This window comes from Lepus europaeus, chromosome 1 (genome assembly GCF_033115175.1).
Source record: "Lepus europaeus isolate LE1 chromosome 1, mLepTim1.pri, whole genome shotgun sequence".
NCBI classification, from domain to species: Eukaryota; Metazoa; Chordata; class Mammalia; order Lagomorpha; family Leporidae; genus Lepus; species Lepus europaeus.
The window spans coordinates 154,384,409-154,410,846 of NC_084827.1; the positions used below are offsets into that span (position 1 = coordinate 154,384,409).

Here is a 26,438-nt window from a genome sequence, read left to right on the forward strand (position 1 = left end):
TTCAGAAATGGTCAGTAGGGAAATCAATTTCTAGAATTAGACCTTTAGTTAATAACTGTGGGGTAGACTCTAATATGTATGAGATGGTTAATCCACTGCTCTGCTTGAAGCCAAGTAGATTCCTCCTAATTCTGTAATGATAAGATTTAAGAATATTTTCCTCTTCTAAATTTCTATTTTCAGAAAGTAGTGCAAATCTTGTTTAAACCCAACATAAGCACATTTAATATTTAAATCTTGTTTAAACCCAATGATAGGCACATTTAAACAACAAAGAAAGAGAACAAATCCCAAACAAAAGCTATCATTTGCCATTGAAGGAAAATATTTCTCAGGTTTAGATTGAAAGAAAAAAAAAAAGCATGTGACAATAAATAATCCTAATAAAGTTTTATTGAGAACCAGTCAAATCCTTTACAGAACTTAGAAATACTTATGATCCCAGCCCCTTCCAATAAATGACAATATAACACTGGGGTGGATTCCCTGAATATCCCAAACATGTTGTTTTTACCTATAGGAGAGAAACAGTCTTCTACAGCTCAACACTACAGAAAATACAGGGATGGGGTGTTCTGACCTGCTTAGAGGAAGCAGAATGAATCAGAAATCAGACTGCCCAATAAAGAACAACAGATGAATTCTAATAACTAAAGAAATATTTACATGAATGCTTAATCTTTGTATTTCAAAATCAGCTGGTAGAAGGCAGAGCATCATAAGATTAGACCCAAGTTAACTCAAGGATGCAGAAGCAGAGTATATCTTTTAATTGAATTCTTTAGGGGAGTGGTAATACAGACAGAAAATGGCCTTAGATCCACTTTTACTTAAAACCATACCTACCATGAAGACTTTTGATGCCAAATAACTGGACTGACATCAAAGATGAAAAGGGGACAAATGGCTCTAAGGATTAAAGACTGACAACTCAGCTCTAAAGCCCAACAGGATCCATGGAAATGGTGGTGATAATGTTAACAGTTGTTAGATGATCAAAAGTTAACTACTGCAATCTCGCATTACTACATGAACAGAAACATACAACAGGATAAATGAACACTGCTGGACAAGCTTTGAAGGGTTTATTACCTAGTGTTTGCATGGAGATAAGAGATGAAAGTATTGGGCTTTTGTAGAAAGTTTCCTTCTATCAAGAAGAAAAATATCTGAGTAGAAATGTGCTAAAAATGGAACTATAGCCATGATGATTTTTCCCCTTAAAACTAAGAAAGCCACTGTGAAAGTCTCTTTCAATCAGTACCACAATGTTAAAGTACTAGTCTTTGTAGTTTCTGCCTGAGTTTAAAATCCTACCAAAACTTTCTTAGCCGTTGAGCATAAATAACAAAAACAATGGCACAAATACAAAATCCTGACAGTTTAAAAAGTCTTAAGAAGCTAAAAAATAAAAAAAGGAAATGAAAGGAACTTGAGTTGTGTTTGTGTTTTTGTGTTGATTAATGAGTAATAAGAATCTTATTTCAAATGTTCTTTTCCCTGCTTTGAAATCTTCCTTGGAGTTGAACTAATTAGGTTGCTTGGAGAACCACTGTAATCAAATCTATGAAGCACAGAAAAGTGTGTCTTGTTCTTTTCCCCTTAGTAACTATGGTAGCTAAAAGTGCAGGCACAGTATGGCAAGACACTTAACTGAACCAACTGAGCTTTACTCTTTAAAGTTGGTTGCCCAGCCAAAGGCAAAGTAACTTAGCCATGCACTATTTTTACTAATGACTGTAAACGCGGACAGTGTTGATCCAGAACTTTCACAAGAAGGCACAGCTTACACTCAGCTTTCTGTAGCCCTTTAGAAATCAGAGAGGAGACTAGAAGGAGTATGTTAATCCTAACAACTGAGTAGTGGGCTGCTTTTTGGATTCTACTGTCAGTAGTCTCTAATGGGTTAGACAATTTCCAATAATATTAGATATTTTGGTGCTAACTGGAAAGTAATAGAGGAAGGATCCCCATATACACTAGTATATACTCAGTGGAGATTTGTTTTGAAGTTCCAATAAAAATAGCATGTTTTTGTGACCAAGAGACCCTTGAAATAGGCACATTTAAAATTCTTAGGCCCTGTTTTTTTTTTTTGTTTTGTTTTGTTTTTGTTTTTGTTTTTTAAGCTGCAAAATATTCCAAAATCAATCAAAAAGAGACAAAATAGGCTTGGGAAAGCAGCAATGGAAGGAAGAGGAGCTGATGAGTCAAAACATGCAGGCAGAATTTGAAGCACCAGGGAGTCTTCATTCACCAAATAAAACCCAACTCTTTGGTCTCAGAAATTGAATTGTTAAGCTGAGGATGTGCAAAGATTAATTTGTTCTAAGCATGAATTCTAGATTTTACTTCTTAAATGAACAGCATTTTTACCAGAAGTTTAGTGTTTGTATGCAAGTTATTGATTGGTTATATGGCATTACCTTTTCTGCCTCTCATTTTAAAACAAATTTCTACTGCTGTACTATTTCGTAAAAAGGCTAATATTTAGATAAACTGATATGAGAGAAACTATTTTATGGCTTGTACCAAATAACCAGGATTAAAGCATAGTCATATTACAAAGTAAATTAAACACAAGAGGAAATTTAGACGGTCAATCGAACAGAGTGGACTAGAATTCTAGTTCGCAGCATATTCACACACAAAATTTACTTCCTTATCTTATATGAGTATCAGGACCATACAATACAAACAAATGTAGATAAATAGTTCCAAAATATACTAGTTATTTTAGAGAAAGCAATAAACTGTAATTGTTAGGTTATCTTGAACTTTCAAATAAGAATTTTTACAATGACTCAAATTTTAGAATTTTTTGATAGAAACATTGGCTTACAGAGCCTTACAGACAAAAATAGGCAAACTCAAAAGTACATGTAGTTCTAGTCCAAATAGGCATGAAAAATTTCAAAAATGTTATTTAGGTTCCTAGTAGAGTTTGTAACTTGTGAAATTATTCTTTTGAAAGCATACAGTTATAATTTTGTCCCCTTTCATAATCAGCCACTTAGAGAAAGTAAGTTATGTAAGTTGTCTGCCCTCCTTGTTGAAGGAAAAGTATTAAACAGGAGAGGTGGAGGGCAATATTCAACAATGGTCATATATTTATCTTTGTTTATCTATAGTTTCTTTTACAAACATTTGGAACCATTACAGATGGTTACATTTATAAACTTAACTATAATTTTCTCCAAGTTCTGAAATATATGTCTATGACCTCAAAATACTGCATATCCTCTTTTTAGGAAGAAACAGAACTTAAAGGACTGCTTCAGATACTTTTAAATAAATATAAATACGAAAACAAGGAACTAAACGAAAGACAAATTTTGAAAAACATATCAACCAAGTACACCTTTGATTCTGTTTCCTTGAAAAGCATGGAAGCACACAGCCAGCTTTGAATACACGGAAAGGATCATGCTGAAGTTGCAGGGGGCATGCTTTCTTTTTAGAGTTCAAAGGCAGGGAACTTGGCTTTCGTGGGGACTAACAGGTCAGCCAAGAAATATATTGTTCCAGCCATTCCTGAAGGAAGAGAAAGAGGTAAAAGTTATTATATCAGATGATTCCATTTTATAGGGTAGCTTCATTTTTCAGCATCAAGTATATTATGAGATTAGTGATAATGATTTAAAGGATGTGGAATGTGTCTAAATTTATCATACACACTGTAGAGTTGGAACATTAGCTTTTTCATCCAGGTGGAACACAGAAGAGAGGAGGAGTCCAACAAATTCAAGTCACAGCCCTGTAATTTACCATACCTGAGCTTCTTCACCAGGGCACCATGGGCCACTTAGGCTGAGCCCATGTCCTCTCATCTGTGACATGAGCATAGAAATACCTGTATGTTTTTGCCAAAATGACTTATGATAGCATCTGAAAGATTGCTAGCATGTGCCTGACTCCACATATGGTAGTTACCACTACTGTTATTAGGTCTGTGATAGTACAGGTGCTTAGTATTGATTTGTCGTACTAGGAAATAATGAAGTGGTTGAAGAAAATTAATCTGTTGATAAAACTCAAATTCAAACACATTAATTACCAAGCAGAGAAGGATATGCTGCTATTATAAAGCAAATCAATAACATGTGAAAAATACCTTCAAAGAGGGAGAAAGGAGTATCCGGTGTTCTGCATCCATGTTCTCCATAATCTAAGCACCATTCAGCAAACTGGAAATGTGATCAAGTTAAATTACTGCAGTGGTTTTATCCAGGGACCCCAAACCTTGATACTATCCCTAAGGATTACTCTGAAAAGTTAGAAACTATCAAATCAGAGAAAAGGGACTGGTGCAGAGACACGAATGGTCTCAAACAGTGCAATGCACCACACAAGGTACTTAATGAGCTATCAGAGACACATATCACCAAGGTTAACAAAGATCAAAGGAAAAATATCATCCTTTGCCTTTCTTATTTTATTCATAAGTGCTTTACAGTAGAAAGAATTATGTTTTAAAAGAGAGTTAATTCAACTGAACAGCTTTTGGAAGTTTTTCCTTAGAGAACATGTTTGCTGTCTATAGACAATTTAAAAAATAAGCCAACTAAATCCAATGAGTTATAGCCCTTTCTACAGCCTCCTGGAAGAGCTGCTTTCCTTTCAATGGTTCTGACTCTTACCTTACAGGCCCTGTACAGACACTTCATGTCTTGTGTCAGGTTGTACAGCGTCAGGAAGGCATAGGCATTCCCTGCAGCACCGTGGCACAGCCCATATCCCTTCTTCAACAACCCGTACTGCCAGATCACATCAGCACACTGATAGGCATCACAGAGATACTGCTCCTCTTTGAACACCTGCAGGGTCAAAGGACTTGAATTTTATTATACGGGATATAAAACAAAGTTCTATTAACATTTCTTCTGAAAGGTAACAGATGTTACATTAGTAGTGACAAATTATGATAACTGACTAGTTTTCCATCATCCTTTTTAAAAATAGTTGAACATGATTTCTCAGTATAGTTTATCTGCATGTGGTTCATCTATGTGTGTGTTACTGATGAAGCAGTATTGAACTTACAATTTGCTGTTTTTATCTGTCACATTTCAAAGAACACATGCTTATCCTATCCAATCTAAGATGCCCTTCACTATTAAGAAGTTTCTTTACACACTGGAGAAGAAATTGTAATTTATTAACATCAAAGTTGATTATAAAACACCAGACTTTGTAAGGAAAATATAGATAGATCTTTGCAATCTTTTGCTGCCTCCTATATCTTGAGCAAAGAATTGAAAAGTATTCTGAGTAAATTATTTTTGAGATGTCATTGCAATAAGGGTCCTTAAAAATACAAGCCAGTTTTAAAAGTTTTTCCTTATCTCTAACTTTCCAAAATGTAGGATTTGTCACACTGAAAGTTTATATGAGATGCCAGTGCCTATTTATAACTAAGTAATAAATGCCTTGATAAATTTTCTAATTTATCTCTAAAATGAGAAAATACACATACCTTGTAGGCCTGGATGAGCATGTAGATTACCCCAGGGGCACCATGGCACCAGTGGACAAGCAGATCTCGATTATCACCCACACATGGAGGGTAATTGCCAGAAGGAAATTTCAGCTGGCAGACGTAGTCCACGCTGGGTTTGACCAAATTATGCAACTTCCCTTGGCTCACTTGAAGGCTGGGCTAAAAGTGAGAAATGGATATATTAGTTCTGCTGAAACAGAAATTTCCCAAGGCCTGAGTATGTTTTTTTCCCCAGATTTATCTATTTATTTGAAAGTCAGAGTTAAAGAGAGGCAGGGAGGCCAGCGCCACGGCTCACTAGGCTAATCCTCCACCTGCGGTGCTGGCACCCGGGGTTCTAGTCCCGGTTGGGGCGCCGGATTCTGTCCTGGTTGCTCCTCTTCCAGTCCAGCTCTCTGCTGTGGCCCAGGAGTGCAGTGGAGGATGGCCCAGGTCCTTGGGCCCTGCACCCACATGGGAGACCAGGAGGAAGCACCTGGCTCCTAGCTTCGGATCAGCGCAGCGCGCTGGCCGTAGGGGCCACTTGGGTGGTGAACCAACGGACAAAGGAAGACCTTTCCCTCTCTCTCTCACTGTCCACTCTGCCTGTCAAAAAAAAAAAAAAAAGAGAGAGAGAGGCAGGGAGAGAGAGGGGTCTTCCATCTGCTGGTTCACTCCCCAGATGGCTGCAATGGCCAGAGTGGCACCAATCCGAAGCCAGGAGCCAGGAGCTTCTTTCGGGTTCCCCATGCAGGTACAGAGGCCCAAGGACTTGGGCCATCTTCTACTGCTTTCTCAGGCCATATCAGAGAGCTGGATCAGAAGTGGAGCAGCTGACACTCGAACTGGTGCCCATATAGGATGCCAGCACTGCAGGTGGCAGCTTTACCTGGTACGTCACAGAGCCAACCCCAAAGTATGAGTTTTAAACCAGAAAAAAATCATGATCAAGAGAAACTGGAAGGTCATTAAGACATTTTAGATGTCATCCAATTTTATAACCTATCTGATACCTTGATTTTAATGTTTATTTTATTCTATAATTTTAAATAATGGAACCAACTAAAACTGCTATCATGTAACTCTTGGGGCCTCTCTATGTATTACTCCTCAGTTTTTGTTGTTATCTCCATACATTTCAATGATTTTCCTTAGTGCTTGATAATGTCAGTCTAAGAGGAAGTTACTAAGGTTTCTTTTCTTTTTTTTTTTTTTCTTTTTTATTTGACAGGTAGAGTTAGACAGTGAGAGAGAGAGAGAGAGAGAGAGAGAGAGAGAGAGAGGTCTTCCTTCTGTTGGTTCACCTCCTAAATGGCTGCTACGGCCAGAGCTATGCCGATCTGAAGCCAGGAGCCAGGTGCTTCCTCCTGGTCTCCCATGCAGGTGCAGGAGCCCAAGCACCTGGGCCATTCTCCACTGCCTTCCCGGGCCACAGCAGAGAGCTGGACTGGAAGAGGAGCAACCAGGACTAGAACCCGGCACCCATAATGGGTGCCGGTGCCACAGGCGGAGGATTAACCAAGTGAGCCTTGACGCCGGCCCAACTAAGGTTTTAATTCCTACAGCATGCTGTAAAGGCCAGAAAGAGGTACATTAGACAACACAAGCCAGCTTTCATTATTATATTTAGAAAGTGATAGAAGATAGTTCTGAAAGAAGAGGATACCAACAAGGTACGAGACCTGGAGTCTAGGTACCAAACTACAGAGTGACACTAGATGAAGCTTTTTTTTTTTTTTTTAAGATTTACTTGGGAGAGATGGAGGCACACACATATACATACACGGACACACACACACAGATATTCTATCAGCTGGTTCACTTCCCAAATGGCTATTAATGGCTGGGGTGGAGCCAGGCCAAAGCTAGGAGCTAGGAATGCCATCCAAGTCTCCCATGTGGGTGGCAGGGGGCCATGTACCTGGGCCATAGCTGCTTTCACAAGCATTTTAGCAAGGCACTGGATCATAAGTAGAACAGCTGAGACTAGAACCAGCACCAGCATTGCAGATGGTGGCTTAATGTGCTGAACCACAACTCTGGCCCCTAGATGAATTCTTTCTGCAGAGGATTTGATTTTGATTTATAGATCAAGTTGACCAAAGATACATGAGCCATTAGTTTTGACACTTATTTTCAGTTTCCCTTTTTGGCCCTGTTGTTAATTCAATGCACTGCTCATTCTTTAAACAATAATGTACTGTTTTGATGGGCAGGGGATGGGAATGAGGGGTGGAGAGTGATGTGAAACACAGACAGAAGGTGGTAGGAAGGACATGATATGGACAGGACAGCTTTTACAAGATTCTGAAAGTGCATGAGACCTGTAGGGGACTCTGTGTGTGTGTGTGTGTGTTTTATAGATAGATAGAACATGTTTAAGCTCAGTTTAAAGTGCTAGAATACAATGAGAAGATTTTCCCTGAACTTGTAGGAATTATTCAACATAGCCTAAAAATAATATTGTTTTCTTTTATGTTGGTAAATAGATATAAATAGGAATGGACTTTCAGGATTAGAAATTCAATCATTTCAAACAGATAATAACCTGCAAATGGAAAAATCAATACTTAGGTTTCCAGATTTCTTATTACTGCTAACAAAGGGAAGCAGGGATGAGACATTCCCTGATTATCTGTTTCAATGAAAGGTCAACGAGGCTATCCAGCAATCAACATGTGTGATTCTAACTCACCTTTACACATCAGAAGAATTAATGTTCCTGAAATTTTTAAGAATCTACATTTACTTCGGGAAGTAGAGAGACATTAAGAGAATGTGCCAGAAAATTAAAGGAATTGCCAAAAACCTATTTATAAAATTTCTAATCAAGAAGTGTAAATAGAAAAGTTGGTCTCTGATTACCATTAACACTCTTAGTGTGACTTTGCATTTGAAAGCAATAACGACCTTGAGTTTTCAGCTTAGTTGTCATTATTTAGTTACAAGTAGATGGAGGTCAGACATTGATACAGTGATTTTGTAGTGATAGCCACAGCAGCTAGGGATATGAATATCCAGGCACTCATGTTGAGCATATTAATGAATCATGTTCCTATATGTCATACCATGAGAGGGATACCTCTGTAGCCATTAAAAATCAGTTTTATTTTGCCATGAATTTTTATTTTTACTCTTCAGTGCCAATTCCTCTTTATGAAGAGTTTAATGCATCTTGTAAAATGATACTCTAATGAGAAGTCTTCTTCTGACCTCTCCCAAATTATATTTGCTGCAGTAAATACAATTTGTCTTCAATGTATTCAACTTCGGTTGATGTCCCCCAATAGCATCAGAACCAAAGGACAGTTGGGCTAAGCACATTCAGCTGTTTTTCAGGTTAGTTACACAAAATCCATTGAAAAATCTCAGCTTTGCTCTCCAAGCAAGCCTGAGGCAACTGGTGCTCATTTGTTTTCTATTGATTTTGTTCTTACTCCTGAATTTGTTTCAATGGGTTGTGCCTTATAAAGTGGAATAATATTCTTAATTCAAGGCATTTGCTGAAGAGAAGAGCGAGCAGAAGGCATTCCTTTAGAATTACAGGTCAAAAGGCTTCAGTCTGCAAAATGACATTAAGTAGGGCAAGTATGGTTACCTACAAGTTAAACATCTCAAAGCATAGTGGCTTTTTTGTTTATAAACTTTAAAATACACCTCAAAATACATTATTTTTCTTTGTCTAGGTCATGTACTTGCAAGCAGGAAGACGCAGTGGTTGATATAAGCACAAAATACAACTAAAGCTGTCTTCTCACCTAAGATAATACATGTGTCGGAAAACGCATTTTTAAGTTTCACCATACTCACCCCTTACCTGCATTAGGTAGTAATAAATTCCTGCCAGGCCATGAGCAGCCCCCACATAATATTCCTGGTACCATTCATACATCAGTGGAGTCTTTCCTGTAAAGTTTCTCTTCCTAGCTAGGTTTTCTCCAGAGGTTAAAACTGTTTCACAAATCTGCAGGGATAAAACCAACCAAAAACAACAACATAATGAGAATAAAAAGCTTCCTAGTGGAGGTCAAGAACTTTCACTATGAGGTACTGGGGAACACAGTGAGCCAGACCCCATCTTCTGGCAAGGGAAGGACATAGTATAATTCTGCATTAGAGAAGTGGGTATGCCTACATTCTGTCTGATAGAGGACAAGGCGGAGGATCCTAAACTCTTCACCATTCAAAAGAAAACATAAGCTCCTTCAGGCCCAAAAGGAGATACAGGCTAAATATTCCTTATCATAAATACTTTGGCCCAGAGTGTTCAAAGATTTTATTGGTTGAGCATCCCTAATTTGAAAAAAAATCTGTCACCACTCAAAACTTGTTTTAGAGTGTTTTTAATTTTGGATTAAGGGTGTTCAATCAGTATCAGCATCTGAGAGATGAGATCCGGCTCTAATAGTGCCCTAAGCTATTTATGAAAGGCCCTCCCAATTGAACAGGTAGGCTGCCTTCTTCTTTTTTCTTTAAAGATTTATTTATTTATTCATTTATTGGCAAGGCAGTTAGAGAGAGAGTGACAGAGAGAAATCTTCCATATGCTGGCTCATTCCCCAAATGGCTGCAATAGCCAGGGCTGGAACAGACAAATCCAGGAGTCTGGAATTTCATCTGGGGCTTCCATATGAGTGGCAGGGACTTAAGCACTTCGGCCATCTTCTGCTGGTTTGCCAGGTGTATTGGTGGAGGGGCTGGATTAGAAGGGGAGCAGCTAAAACTCAAACCAGCAATCATATGAGATGCTGGCGTCACAGGTGGTGGCTTAATCAACTTCACCCCAACTCCAGCCCCTGATTGGCCTTCTGATTCAAAGTCACTCCCTACATTGTTTCCAGCAGCACTCAGTGCAAAGTTGTTGGTACTCTAATCATGCTTGACCTTTGGAGGTCAAGATATACCATTCTTCCACTTTGAATGACAGAATCAGTAGTTACAGCAGATAGTCAGTGCATCCTGAAAGGATTCCTAAAAAGACACGAGTCTGCAGTACCTGCTGAATATGGCTTCGAGGAATCTTCTCCTCTCCAAAGTTCTTATTGACAAAAAGAAGAGCATAGATGTACCCCATTCGACCATAGAGCATTTCACTTGGAGCATGTGGATCAATCTTATTTAGGTGAATTAGCCTAGAAATAAAAATATATCTCTAAAATAACCTGAAGGGGGTCAGGTATGGTATTTGTTTACACATGGTACATTTAAAAAATACACATACATACACATACTATATCTATCTATCTTTGGGATAGTCAAGGATTCAAAGATTAACACTTAAATTTTTTTCTTCAGTTCACAACTGAACTGAAACACAAAATACAAAGAATGAACAATAGACATGCATAGCTAAAGCCATCTGAAATCTCCCTGGTTCTTCATGGAGATAAACCTAAGACTAGGGCTTTCACAGGTAAGGACAGAGATAAGGAGAACTGCTGGCTATGATAGCACTTAGCCTGGAGAAGGGACACAGGGCACTCAAATGACCAGAAATTTCCATAAAATTAAATGCCTGTTGCATCTCAGTTATCTCCTTGCTTCGTTTATTTTTATTGTATCATCAGGGCTACATGGAGTATCTGTACAACAGCTTGATCTACCACAATGCATAATATATGTAAATGGCACAAAGTCTCAGTCTTCCTATTGGAGTCATCCCTCAGCCTTCTAGTTCTTATGTTCATAAGCAACCTTGTTTGTCAATGATTGTATATTTTGAGACTTATTTTATGTACATATAAGCATAAATGTCCCCCTAAATGCTCTGCAGCTTCCTATTTAACAGCACATTTTGACAACCACTCCATGTTAGTATACATTGAATAGTCCTATGTTTTAATAACAGTTGCATAGTATTTTATCCAATGGACATATTGCAATTTATTAGGTTGTTATGGATAGACTCAGTTCAGCTTCCCAGAAAAAGACAGTTCTGATTCTGGTTCCAGGCAAGATGAAGTAAGCACACATCATGCCTCTCCCATTAAAGCTAGTTCCACACCTGGACTGGATATAGGCAGTAACTATTTGAGGACTCTGAAGAGTCAACAGTAGCAAACAGGATGGGGAAGAAACCCAGAATTGGTGGTACCACCAGATCAGTGGTGGGGTTACCATATCTTTCCTTATGGCATCCCTTTTCTGGCCTACATTGAGAGTAGCCTAAAACTAGAAGTGGGCATCAGGGGCTGACAGAAAGCCCAGAAGAAGCCCTTTAGTCCTGTCTTAAGGAAGAAGAGGAAAGAAAACTCCTAATATAAAAAGTGGGGGTAAGTCCCAATTTTTCTTTATTTCCTATTTTCTTTCTCTGTTGTCTTTTGCCCCAGGTCACAAGCTACTTTTTGCTGGCTGCAAAAAATGAAAGCAATGTGTCCCCCCCAAGAGTCAACACTCTGAGGGAGAGAGCCTTCCTCAGCAATCTTGAGCTGTTACCGTCCCAGGGTGGGGGAAGTGAACCCCCATAGCTTTACTTTTCTCTCAGTTTTCCACATCACCAGGCACAGTCATGGAAATTACATGGGGAAAGGGCGTAACACAGTCCCAATTTTCTTGACAGAGGACCAAAAAGAGAAGCCCCACAGAATCATAAACTAGGCGGAGATCACAGGAAGAGATAATCTTGAGAAAGGAACCATACTTGGTACTTCGAACTCTGAAATGAACCTTTTTTTCTTTCTCAGGGAGGCAACAAATACAACAGGTAGAAAGTAAATCCTTGCTATTTTATATGTTTTTGTCACATGAAATTTTGAGAGTGCCTATCAAAGATCCCTAGGTTAGTGTACATATTCAGTGTTATTATATTTGTTATTAAAACATTTTTAAAATTTTGGTGATACTTAACAAAATGATGCTTGTATAGGCAGCCAGAGAATTTCTAGAAAAAGAACAGGAATGAAGGGACATTAGCCCTATCAAGTTTCAGGAGGTAGCTTATGACACTAAATATACTATTTAATGTTATTAAGCTTCCTCATCTATAAAATGAATAGGCTTTTCCTACTTAAAAATTTTTTTTCCATTTGTTGTCTGTGTGGAAATTTACTCCTAGTTAAATATAAACAGTGTGATGTGCCTATTCATGAATGTTATCTAACTTTATCGACACACCAGGGAGATACTTAATTAATATTTAAAGGATCAGAATCCCTACCCCTGGGGTAATCATTTATATGTGAATACTACTGTGAATACTCTATAATCAGGAATGTACATTCAGAGAAGTTCCAAAGAATTTTAGTAAAATTTACACCAGAGGATTTATTAGTAAGTGTAGTAAGAATTATTAGAAAATGGCTTTTCATTGGTAGAATGAGTGGTAACCTTGAGTTGGAGGCTTAGGAGACAGAACAGGCTCTCTGACCCTTTAAAGGATAATGGCTAAGAAGGGCTTTCTCTGAGCTACCAGGACAGGGGAGGGGACTATTTGTTCTAAGTGTGTATCTTCTTCCTAACAAATGTTTGTACATTAGGCAGATTTGGGCAACTACTCATGCTTTCATTCTAACACACCTGATGGTAAGGGTATAGATGAGGGAGGACACAGTCCCTGTTGTTAACCTCTGTAGGACATCAGTCAAACAAAACCCAACAACAACAAAATCATGCAAACAAAGCTTTTTGGAAATTGCTACCACCAGGCAATACAACAACAGGTACAGTGGAGGTGCACCAGCTCTGCAGAGAGGGTACTGTACTTGTGAAAGAGGAGAGAATTCTCTTCTCCAACCCCTTCCCACCACCTCCTAAGCTTGGGGGAGGTGAGGAGGCCACTTAACATTCTAAATGAAGAGGACAGGTTTCAATAACTAGACCATATTATTTTAGTGATTGAAAGAGACTGGCAGTTATGAAACAAAGACTGAGAAAAAGTTTTCGGTCTTTAAGGGAACTTACTCTCCAGTAGGAAAGAGGTATTTGAAAAAGTCTGGCAAGTGGCAATTATTAAAAAAAAAAAAAAACTTTTATCTCAGCAAATGGAGGCATCACAAATTAAATATGCAAATTCTGGTTCATGTAGGTTTTTTTTTTCTTCCACAAATACAGGCAGTGTATTCACAGTGGAATAATAGCTATCTTTGGAATAAGGTCACCCACCATGGTACACAGGTTTCTTCTCATTTTCTTCTAACATTGTAACCTTTGTTCAACATTATTAGGCTCTGTGCATGGTAGGATTTATAGGCTATTTTGTTTTCCATTTTGATACCATACACACACAGACACCTCTAATTTTTTAAAGAACTTAAAATACATTTATTAAGAAAAACTTGATTTCTTTCTCATGCCAGAACTCGCAGCTCAGTAACACTGGAACTATAAGAAAACAATCTGTTGATTAACAAACTCAACTGTTACAGTAAACAGAATGATGTCTCAGAGTTCAGATAAAATCTATTATCAAGTTTTTATGTAACTGTATCAAATTACATAGAATTTAGATTGAAAAGGCACTCTCAATTTACAAAGGAGATTGAAAGAAGTATTCAAAAAGGGAAATTACTGTAAAATTTAAAATCAAGCAACACTCCAAGGAAGTATTACTCATATCAATTATTGCATTAACTCCACTGATGTTGCTGAAATGTCTGAACCACTGTCCTAGTAAAAGCTATTCCTTTATTTGCAAATGTTATGACTTACACTACCACTAGGTGGTGGTAATAAAATTAACGTTCCAATTATTTTACAGCCAAACTTGTTTACATTTGGTGCTAGATAGCAAATACTTTCATATACTTAAAAATAAAGTATTGCTCAGAGCATCTCATTGAAATAATACAGTTTCAGGTAATAAAGAAAGTGTTCTACTTTTTTCTGGATTTGAATTCAAATCACTAAAACGCATCAGTTGGGCTGGAGATCTTTTAACTGCATATTTGCATGCTACATTCTCAAGACAAATAATAGCATTTGTAAGTCAAAAGAGTTATTCTGTGTTTTCAGAACTAAAACCCATAAGCACACTGTTGCAGCTCTATGTATTTGTTTAATATGTTGATATTAATAGCAACCAATCTTCAGAAGAGGCCAAAAAGTTGCTGAAATCTCACTGAAGGAAGAATGAAGATATAAAAACATGATAGTTATGTTCCATTCCTAGCAGTATTTCCCCAGGGTGTTATTGGGTAGAGTTTTTGGTCTTGTATTATTCTGACTCATCACACTACAAAGGAGAGAGGTTTTACATTTCCTCATCAGAAAGCCAAAGTTTATCATTCTAAGTACTGGCCCCAAAGTACTAGGTATGTCAGGTTAGCCACCTAATTTGGTACAAAACAAACATTGTTCTCTACTCTTACTGTGGCACTAGGATCTCTGTGTAGAAGGAAGGGTACAAATGGGCATGATCAATCTATTTATTGAACTGTCAATTATAGCAGGTAGTAGAAAGAACCAGAACTATGTACTGAACACTGTACCAGCCCTGCCTGACTTCCTGGACCATTTACAGTCCAAACGTGAACATACACAAACACTCTTTCTATGGAGTCACAGACTCTTCTAAGACAAGGGAAAATGCTGTCTCCACACTGAATAAAATTTGGCAGTTTTATATACCTCAGGAAGCCCTAAGATCCTCAGGCCCTCAAGGATAAGAACTTCTACCTTAGGGACACACTGATTTCTTTGGATTTCAAGTTCTTTGTCTAATATTGAGACTTTACATGATCTCAAAGAACCTGTTGGTCTCTAAAACTTAAAATTATGATTCTCAAAGACCATCACATCAAGAACATATAGGAAAGATAAGCTAGAACATGATGTTGACCGTGGAGCAGAACAGATACTACACAGAGAATTTTATTGTCTATATCACAAAATAGCTGTGATGTGAGGATTAGATAATTTTTAAAAGACAAATAAGGATTATAAAAAAAAACTGGTGATATAAAATAAGTTTAGATTTCCTGAAACTGAAAAGAATTGTTGATTTTTATTTGAAAAGGGAAGAGATTTGAAAAACAAAGCAAGCATTGTAATTTACAAATGAGTCCTTGTTTTGCCACAGACTCCAAGTATCTGAAAAATCAAGGTTGCAGCAAAAAACAACATATTTTAAAATCTTTTACACGCATTCTATATTTTTAACCTCAACAAATCTGTTGGATATAAATAAAATATGGTTGAAGTATCATAAAATTGTAAAAAAGACATATTAAACAAATACAACTTTATTACCTAGGTAACAAAAAATACAGGAGTGAAAGTTTACTCTTTTTTTCCCTCCCAAAGAAACATTTTATTTAAGGAGTACAAATATTGTAAGTACAACTTTAGGAGTATAGTGATTCTTCCCAACATATCAGCCCTCTCACCCCTACTTCCACCCCACCTCCTCCTCCCTCCCAGTCCCATTCTCCATTAACATTCATTTTCAATTAACTTTATACACAGAAGACCAACTCTATACTAAATAAAGATTTCAACAATTTGCATACACATACACACACACACACATACAAACTGAGAACAAGTTTTACAGTTAACTCTTATAATACAACTCATTAAGGATAGAGGTCCTGCATGGGAAGTAAGTGTACAGTGACTCCTTTTGTTAATTTAACAATTAACACTCTTATGTATGATGTCAGTGATCACCTGAAGCTCTTGACATGAGCTGCCATGACTATGGAAGCCTTTTGAATCCACAGTCTCTGTTAGTATTTAGACAAGGTCATAAGCAAAGTGGAAGTTTTCTCCTCCCTTCAGAGAAAAGTATATCCTCCTTTGATGGCCCCTTCTTTCCACTGCAGTCTCACTCATAGAGATTTTTCATATAGGACATTTTTTTGCCACAGTGTCTTGGCTTACTGAAATGCTCTCATGGGCTTTTCAGCCAGGCCAGAATGCCTTAAGGGCTGATTCTGAGGTCAGAGTGCTATTTAAAGTGACTGTCATTCTATGAGTCTGCTGTGTGGACTGCTTCCCATGTTGAAACATTCTCTCCCTTTTAATTCTATTATTATTGCCAGACACTTGATCTTATTTATATGTTCCCTTTAAAACTTAACCTATCTATACGATCATTTTAACACTTAAGATGACATTTTTACCACCCAGGAAAGCTTACTCTTAAGAGGGTTTTAATTTTAGTAAAAAGATATTGATATATAATACCATTTCCCTTACAGTGTGCCTTAAATTAGATGCCAGGAGGAAAATGGGTTGTCTACTTCAAAAGTCTGGCAATGCTGCTCCCTCTAGTTGCAGTGATTTCCCCATGTTTAAAAGCCACAGACTAAGCAGCCAGCAAATAGGCACATTTAATCTTTTTACATTGTTTGTATACAAACCCTAATCTATTTGACTGCCTAGTTTTCACTGAATACCTACTGGATTCTTCACACTGTAAACTATTACCACATGTTTGCACATTTTAGGGAAAGGTTGGGATTGTATATAAAAGATGGGGGCAATAAAAATAGAACTTTATGGTAGTTGTGATTCACCAAATAAGAATATACTGTGGAACTTTACAGCAGATGTATGTCTAATGGCTTTCCACTGGCTATACAAAAAAACAAAAAAGGTAATTCTAAGATTTCAAATTCAGGAAAGTATGGAACATTTCTTGTAATGGCTGGTCTTATACAAGTCAAGTGCTATGGAAGGAACATACTTTAACTATTAAACTTTTGGGGAAATCATCTGCCCTTCTGGCCAAACTTAGCAATAGATCTTATCTTAAACATTTCCCAACCCTGGAGTAGAAGGTTTTTTTTTTTTTTTCCTCTAGACACACTATGTATAGTGTTTTTTTTTTTTTTTAAGTTACACTATATAATTTCTAATCTTGTAAGAAAAGATATTCTAAAATACATGTAAATTCAGGGAATAATCTAATATAGTGATTTTCAAATCATTACAGGTAAAGCAGAAGATTCTTCTTGGCCTGTCTACCCCCATATCGTATTACAATTTCCAGTAGAAAGAGTTAAGAAAGAATTAATGTAAAGGAAAAAACTGGGGGAGGAAGAATTTATGTGCGCATGTGTGTGTGTATATGTGTGTGTTTGTGTGTATGTATGTGTATATATCTGTGTATACACAATAAGAGTGTGGATGATTCCTTCTTTAAGTACTACAGGTACAAAAAAGGTCCAAAAAGTCTGTAAATGAAATATACAATACCAGACAGTATTGTAAGATTAACCAAGATCCTCAACAAACTATACCAATGATGATAATATTATTCCAACACTAATTTACAAGAAAGAACAGTAGGAATAAAAATCTGTGGCCAACTTACAGATAGTCACTGATGAAAACACTGTTAAAGCTGTGGCGCTCTGTGTCTATGCTTGTGTGTGCCCAGAGAGCCTTAACAGCCCTGTGTGCAGAGCTGGGGACAGCCAGATTACTTATTTATTTATTTGAAAGACAGTTATAGGAAGAGAAAGGGAGAGACAAAGAGAGAGGTCTTCCATCTGCTTGTTCTCTCCCCAAAAGGCTGAAATGACTGGAGCTGGGCCAATCCAAAGCCAGGAGCCAGGAGGTTCTTCTGGGTCTCCCAAGTCGGTGTAGGGTCCCAAGGACTTGGGCCATCTTCCATTGCTTTCCCAGGCCATTAACAAGAAGCTGGATTGGAAGTGGAGCAGCAGGGATTGGAACTGACGTCCATATGGGATGCTAGCACTGCAAGTAGAGGCTTAACCTACTATACCACAGCACAGGCTCAGCTAGATTTCTTAGAATTCTGAAGTTCTCTAACTAACACAGTAACTGTAACTTTACCACCACAAAAATTTGGTAATTGTTCATAATTTACAATCCTCTAGGGGACTGTCATGATTTACATTCAAAATGAAAATCTATTTTTTTAAAATTTATTTATTTATTTTATTTTATTTTATTTTTTATTTTTGACAGGCAGAGTGGACAGTGAGAGAGAGACAGAGAGAAAGGTCTTCCTTTTGCCGTTGGTTCACCCTCCAATGGCCGCCGCGGTAGCGCGCTGCGGCCGGCGCACCGCGCTGTTCCGATAGCAGGAGCCAGGTGCTTATCCTGGTCTCCCATGGGGTGCAGAGCCCAAACACTTGGGCCATCCTCCACTGCACTCCCTGGCCACAGCAGAGAGCTGGCCTGGAAGAGGGGCAACCGTAAAATGAAAATCTAGATTTCCTAGATGATTTTCCATGATTTCATGTAAATCATGACAGTCCCCTAGAGGATTGTAAATTATGAACAATTACCAAATTTTTGTGGTGGTAAAGTTACAGTTACTGTGTTAGTTAGAGAACTTCAGAATTCTAAGAAATCTGGCTGAGCCTGTGCTGTGGTGTAGTAGGTTAAGCCTCTACTTGTAGTGCTAGCATCCCATATGGACATCAGTGTCACTGCCCCTTTAGGAAAGGCAGTTCTGAATCAGTTTGTGATCCTTTCAGAGGGGTTCTCCCAGCTCACCAGTAAGAAACAAACTACATTTCTTTGAATTACTCATCTTGGGAAGCACCTTGGATTAGTAATCACCCATTAGGATTTTTGATATCATTTACATTATTAAACTGATGTTTGATCTGGGTCCTAAAGCTTTCTATAATATATCTTGCAATAAAGCAGGAATTATAATGGTTGTTTCTTAACAACAGCATAGGATTACTATAATTGATCAAATGACAGTAATAAGACTTACCTGCTGAGAGCAAAGTAAACTCAGTAGAATGCTCTTTTACTAACACACCCAGAATTAATGCATAATGAGGTCTAGATAATCATCTTCACAAAGAAATGTGATTACCGTGTGATGCAATCTTCTGCCTGCTTCTCATTGTTCATCTTGTGATACAGCACAGCAGCCACTGCCAGTGGGCCTGCATCCCCACAGAGAAAGGTGATGGAACGCTTGGACAAACAGTTCAGACTTTGCTTTACGTAGCCATGTGCCATCTGCAGGTAGGCAGGGTCCCCGAAAACATCATACAGATGTAAGTAAAGCACAGCAATACCTACAAAGCAAAAATAAAGCAATGTAAAGATGAGGAAAGGACAGCTGATCTTATTATGTTGGTGTGCTGCCTATTTAGTAGTATTGCTGCTTTTGATTTTTGATAATCTGTAGCAAATATGTAAATGACCTCAAAGTTCAGGTGACTTTTGTTCTAGCTTTAGCTCTATCCCAACACAGCTCTAAGAATCAGAAACAGGCAAATCATTTACTTGTCCTCAGTTTCCTCACCATTACAGTACAAATAATAAGGACTCTCAGACTCTGGCTAATAAAGACACATAGTCTATTGTTAATACTTATTGCACTCCAACTGTTGTGTCACTGTATTCTTTTTTTAATTTTTTATTTTATTATTTATTTGACAGGTAGAGTTATAGACAGTGAGAGAGAGAGACAGAAAGAAAGGTCTTCTTTCCATTGGTTCACTCCCCTAATGGCTGCTACTGCCGGAGCTACGCCGATCCGAAGCCAGGTGCCAGGTATTTCCTCCCGGTCTCCCATGCAGGGACCCAAGCACCAGGGCCATCCTCTGCTGCCTTTCCGGGCCACAGCAGAGAGCTGGACTGGAAGAGGAGCAACCGGAACTAGAATGCGGGGTGCCGGAGCCACAGGCGGAGGATTAGCCAAGTGAGCCATGGCGCAAGCCACTGTATTTTTTTTTTTTTTAAAGATTTATTTATTTATTTGAAAGGCAGAGTTACAGAGAGGCAGAGGCAGAGAGAGAAAGAGGTCTTCCATCAGCTGGTTCACTGCCCAGATGGCCACAATGGCTGGAGCTGTGCCTATCCAAAGCTAGGAGCCAGGAGCTTCTTTAGAAGCTAACAGCGTGGTTGCAGGGGCCCAAAGACTTGAGCCATCTTCTGTTTTCCCAGGTCATAACAGAGAGCTGGATCAGAAATGAAACAGCCAGGACTGGAACCAGTGCCCATATGAGATGCCGACACTGCAGGAGGTGGCTTTGTGCACTATGCCACAGTGCCAGCCCATGTTACTGTATTCTTGATGGGTAGTTAAATCAAACCAAGATTATTATTATTATTATTATTTTTGATAGAGCGGAGAGTGAGAGAGAGAGAGAGAGAGAGAGAGAGGCAAAGGTCTTCCTTTTTGCCGTTGGTTCACCCTCCAATGGCCGCCGTAGCTGGTGTGCTGCGGCTGGCACATCGCGCTGATCCGAAGCCAGGAGCCAGGTGCTTCTCCTGGTCTCCCATGGGATGCAGGGCCCAAGTACTTGGGCCATCCTCCACTGCCTTCCTGGGCCACAGCAGAGAGCTGGCCTGGAAGAGGGGTAACCGGGACAGAATCCGGTGTCCCAACCGGGACTAGAACCCGGTGTGCTGGCACCGCAAGGCGGAGGATTAGCCTATTGAGCCGCGGCGCCGGCCTCAAACCAAGATTTTAAATATATAGTCACCTATCATTTAACAAAAAAGAATTTAATTAATAAACTAACTAGAAATGCTTTGTTCTTGTGAGCTATAGAAATTCAGACTACACAATGAAAAATGCAACTCTTTATACAGAGACAATTTTTTTGCATAGAAACATAGTTAGTGTAACCTAATCCCCTAATCTAGTATCTTTCCAGGCAAGGATTGTAAGAATGGTACTGAACATCTGAGAAAATACATTCAAGTCCTCCTTAATTTTTTTTTCTCTGTCAAGAATGCAGCGACTTTGTTAACTATAATGTAAAAGCTGGCAATGACTTTTGCTTTGGACCTTACTCTATTTGCTTCTTATCCTACTCTTAAATCTGCTGGGTGTAACTGAGGCATTGTCTATGTATGCTTATTCCAAATGCCTGTCACAGTAGATAGAGCCTTTCCTCTGAAGCCAGCTGGTCTCGCAGCACATTCAAAGATGCGGAGTAGGGAGTCTGCCTGCCTGCAGCATTTCCAGAAACGCCTTTTCCCCCTCAAAGTACATTTTCCATCTCATTTACCATTTTTAGAAGACACACAGCCTCTGTTTAAATCTAAATTAATAGAGCCAATCTCTTCACGGATTTCAATGCAGTAAAAAGGCAGTCTGCAAAATTACTTTTCACTGTACTGAGGACAATTTTAAATTTAGATAGTTTTCTCATTTTGCATGGGTAATCTCCAAAGCTTTGTGATACAGACAATTCAATTTCACATGTATATTAAGGCCAAATTTTCATTTCCTGCCAAAGTTAATAACCTTGTCTGCTTTTCAAAGTGGCTCAGTGTTAGTAATTCCACCAGTTCACGATCAGATGTATCAATGCTTAAGGTTTGTAGACAAGTATACAAAATCATGTATGTGTATAAGAAAAAAAAAATCTCCTTTCACAAATGATCAATGTCAAGAGCTTCTTCTAGCATTAGGTACTTAATAAGCTTCATCTCCATCCACATCACGCATTTGCTGGCAATCTGTTTAAGCTGTTACCCTTTCATTTTGCCCTCCTATTCCCATTGCTGCCTGAACTCCCGTAATTAAGTTATGTAAGCACCAAAGCCAGATAATGACATGACTGAGATCTGAGAAAATAAAAAGTGATTAAATACAAGCCCAATGATTGTTTTCCTTTTCAGACCTTTGTCTCTCATTATCAACAATTCCTCCTGGCCTAAACATTTAACAAACAAACCCTATTAAGGTTTGCAATTGTAAGGGTTGATGCATTTCTTATGAAAAAGAGGTAATAATTTCTCAAGTCTCATATAATGTTTCATTTAGATGAAAAAATTTGTTTTATCAGTTAAGAATTATCTTTCTAGCCTCTGGGACTTCTGGACCTCAGGTTCCATTTCTCTCCTCCCTCTCATTCTGGGACTCAGTGAGTACACAATCAGATAAAGCAACTTCTGCTGGTCAATTTAGTGGCTACCTTCCCTGTCACATGGATGAAAACAACTTTAAGCGATAAGTGCTTCTGCCAATAAGAACAAATTTCCTAGGCATGCTAATTATAAATCAGAACAGGTCAAGAAAACATGCCAAAGACAAAATGTGTAGCTTAAAGACACATCAAGCATCATCAATGTTTTATACATTTGTCCTAATATAATAGAAAAAAATGGGAAAACTGACTATGGCCAAACGTCTTGAACTTGATCCTTAAAATCCTTCAACACTGTTCACACTTATGGCATCACCTTTGCATAAACACTAAAGACTCAAAGACATCTGGTAAGGTGGGAAATGAAGACACAAGCAGAGAGCCGGCCCTGTGGCATAATGGATAAAGCCACCACCTGCAGTGCCAGCATCCCATATGGGTGCTGCTCCGTTTACTGGCTGCTCCCTCCCTGCCTTCCTTCCTTCCTTCCTTCCTTCTCTCTCTCTCTCTCTCTTTCTCTCTCTTCCTGTCTCTTTCTTTCTCTCTCTCTCTCTTTCTCTTTAAGCCAGTAAAAAGATTCTGAGTTTTGAAACATGCCATTTTAAGCATAGGAATAGCATAATTAGATGCGTTTTTTACTTACTTCACAGTAAGGTTCGGAAGGCAGAATGTGCAGCAGTGAGTGAGTATAGGAGTGTTTAGGAGGATGCTGCAGGGGTGGGAGTGGGACACAGGATAGGTGGTTACAGTAGACATATAGGAAGAATAAACTGGAAGGTTATCTATCTGGAAAGAAAAGTCAACAGAATCTGGTAGGGAACGACTGAAAGGTGTCAAGATGGCTTTCAATGTCAATGTCGAACTCCAGCAGTGAGGTGGCAAACACCTCTGTCAGAGGCCAGGGTTGAGAGGGAAGATTATGATTGTATCCTTTCATAAACTCATCTCCAAGTGTCATTCTATTATCTAAAGCATACTTACTAGAGTAGGGAAAGAAAAAACACAAACACTTCTACTGGCTTCTAGGATAGCAACCACTAAAATGCTCATGCAATTTGACATAGAATATTTCATTATTTAAACATTTTCTTCTTCCTTTTTATCACAGAACATGCTACTTTCAAATATTACAGAAATCACTTTTAGTCAACAGTATTCTTATGTTTAAATCTGAATATCAGATAAATTTCTTGTCTATTTGTGAAGCAAAAAGCAAAGTAATGGCATTACGTGTATTTTTATTCTTAAAAATTTTTTTTGTTGTTAAATTTATTTCAGAGACAGAGAGTAAAAGTAAGAGTGGGAGAGAAACAGTGCTCCCTTGGGCTAGTTTACCTCTCAAATGCCCACAACATGGGCTGGCACTGTGGAACAACAGGTTAAGCCAATGTCTGCAATGCCAGTATCCCATATGGCTGCCATTTAGAGTTTCTGCTGCTTCACTTCCAATCCAGCTCCCTGCTAATGCACCTGGGAAAGCAGCAGAGGATGGCCCAAGTCCTTGGGCCCTTGGGAGACCTGGGAGAAGCTCCTGGTTTCTGGTTTTGGCCTGGTCCAGCCCCAGCGTGTAACAGACATTTGGGGAGTGAACCAGTGAATGAATGATCTCTTTCTCTTTCTCTCTCTCTCTCTCTCTCCCTCCCCACCCTTTCTCTGCTTCTGTGTATCTTTGCCTTTCAAATAAAATAAAATAATAAGGTATCTGAGATACTATCTCAATTCTGCATCAACTGAATAGTCAGTGACCCCCTAGGTATTTCGGAAGTAGTTGGATCAGAAGATTCTGTAAGTGGGAGTTGCTTTCATTAAACACACACACACACACACACACCAGAAATAAACTATTTATCACTTCTTTTGTGTTGAGAGACCAGAGAAATACAGACATATATTACTTTGCTCTTACAACTCTTGGTGCCTGTTTGATTTCTCTAGAGCTGTAGTGTCATTAATACAGAAGCCTCTAACCATGAGTGTCCATAGAAACTTTCAGTTAATTAAAAGTAAATACAATTCAAAATTCAATTTCTAAGTCACACCAACCATATTTCAAATATCTACTAGCCACATGTAGTTACCTCAGTGGACAGCAAAGTAACATTTCCAACACTGCAGAATATTCCTTTTTTTTTTTTAGGTCTTCCTTCCTGTTGGCTCACCCCCTAAATGGCCGCTACGGTCCGAGCTACACCAATCAGAAACCAGAAGCCAGGTGCTTCCTCCTGATCTCCCATGCGGGTGCAGGGGCCCAAGCACTTGAGCCATCCTCCACTGCCCTCCCGGGCCACAGCAGAGAGCTGGACTGGAAGAGGAGCAACCGGGACTAGAACCCGGCACCCATATGGGATGCTGGTGCCACAGGCAGATTAACCAAGTGAGTCACAGCACTGGCCCCTGAATATTCTAGGGATAGTACTGCTCTGAAGAATAGGCTAGACGTCATTCTGTATAATAAGTTCAAGATATTTAATACTGCCTTGCAGTTCATCCTAGGAATTTTGTGGTTTTAAAATGTTGATAAGTAATTTGCTTGAATGAATTATGATTTTCTTGAAAGAAATACATGAGAACCAAATAAAATTGAGGGAAGAGGAACCAATCTTGGCTTTCAGTGTGGAAGCTCTGAGCCAGATCATTCTATTCTGTTTCCTTCTGTAGCTCTCTATATATGCAATTTCCTTACTCAGCTTTATCTCCAGTAGTACTATAAATACAGCCAGCTGTTTGAGAAGTAATTAATACTAACCCTTTGAATTTCTGAGGGATCATTAGTCCTATTCATCTCGACCAATCAAGACCCTGCTGTGCCTCATATATATGGGGATGATTAAAAAAAACTTCATAGACATATGAACCCCTCAAAACACTTTCCTGTAATTCTGTAATTTAATTTCATCTATTCTACAACTAGAATACAGTGATATGAAGTCTCCGATACTTGCCATGGTACTTCTGCTCTGCAAAGTATTCCCTTCATGTACTATACTAGAAACAAAATCATGTCAGATTTTAACATCTTCTGGAATCACCAGAGGAGCTCAGCTAATACCTAATAGTTTTGAAGGATATGAACTTCCTAAAGGCAGTATTTCAATCTAAGTTCAAGTAAATTGTACCCTAGTTGAAACTTTAAAAGCTCACCATCAATTATTAACTTTTCTTCCTTTCAGATTTATAAAGTATATGAAGTGAACATTTTCTCTGGTTAGCCTCACAAAATATGATCACCTGCTTTAAAAGAAAAAGATGCATTTATTTATTATTTGGAGAGAGAGGGAGAGACACCAATCCCGATCTTCTGTCTTCCAGACTGAAGCCAGCCAGGAGCTTCATCCAGGTCTCCTATGTAGGTGGCAGGGGCCCAAGCAGGGAGCTGGATGAGAAGTGGAACAGCTAGGACATCAACCAGCACCCATATGGGATGCTGGTATCACAGACAGCAGCTTTTCCTGCTATGCGACAATGCCAGCCTGATCACCTGCTTTTCAGTATCAGGTTTGTACTTTCTACATTTCTGCTTTGTAAATGTTTCTCAATTTTGTGTGTGAATACTCAAGCATGTGCATTTCCATTTCTTGAACACAACTACAGCTGTCTTTAGGGCAGAACTCCCATTCCCAGACACTGTCATTACTGTGCAAAGCCCACTGCACAAAGCCTGCTTGTAAACACCACGCACTGACTAGAACATCTGCTCAGTCGTCAGCTTAAAGCTGGGCATTGTGAGCTGCTGGCTTTTCAAATACTTCAGTGATTTTAATACAGGTCTTCTGGGGAAGGAAACTAGTCATGACTCTGGAGCTTTAGCTGAGTAACACTGACACAAAGGAGTGGAAAAGAAAATAAAGAGGGCAAACAAGCACGGTGATATGTCTTTTCCTCCTCTATTTCCAGAGCTGACTGTCCTTTAGAAAAAAAAAGATTTAAGAAAATGAAATAAAAATGAAATGTCCTTTCCTCTACCTCCTCTCAGGGCCCTGCAGTCTTCTGCTTCATAATCGTCAGAATAGGAAGCTCTCTGGTTTTTTATTCAGATTGCTATAACAGGTGATGAATTTTCCAATACTGTAATTGTTAAAAGCTCAGGAATCGCTGTCTGGGATTTAAGCCTGGATTTGCCACTTATTAGCTGTGTGATGTTAACCTATGTACTAACCTCTCTGTGCCTGAGCATCTTTATCTATAAAATGAAAAAA

At 38.7% G+C, this 26,438-nt stretch overlaps 1 protein-coding gene across 2 annotated transcripts in view; it reads right to left on the reverse strand.

The window, feature by feature from the left end:
* Positions 1 to 375: 375 nt before the first annotated feature.
* Positions 376 to 26,438, reverse strand: part of LANCL1 (LanC like glutathione S-transferase 1) — a 40,988-nt gene continuing 14,925 nt past the window's right edge. For both annotated transcript variants that reach the window (XM_062191010.1, XM_062191001.1), the window contains exons 4-10: positions 19,224 to 19,431; positions 10,476 to 10,611; positions 9,297 to 9,443; positions 5,477 to 5,659; positions 4,641 to 4,817; positions 4,115 to 4,187; positions 376 to 3,534 (exon numbers count right to left, since the gene is read on the reverse strand). In XM_062191010.1, coding sequence (XP_062046994.1) covers positions 3,458 to 3,534; positions 4,115 to 4,187; positions 4,641 to 4,817; positions 5,477 to 5,659; positions 9,297 to 9,443; positions 10,476 to 10,611; positions 19,224 to 19,431 — 1,001 coding nt within the window. In that variant the 3' untranslated portion in view covers positions 376 to 3,457. The remainder of the gene's footprint in view (positions 3,535 to 4,114; positions 4,188 to 4,640; positions 4,818 to 5,476; positions 5,660 to 9,296; positions 9,444 to 10,475; positions 10,612 to 19,223; positions 19,432 to 26,438) is intronic.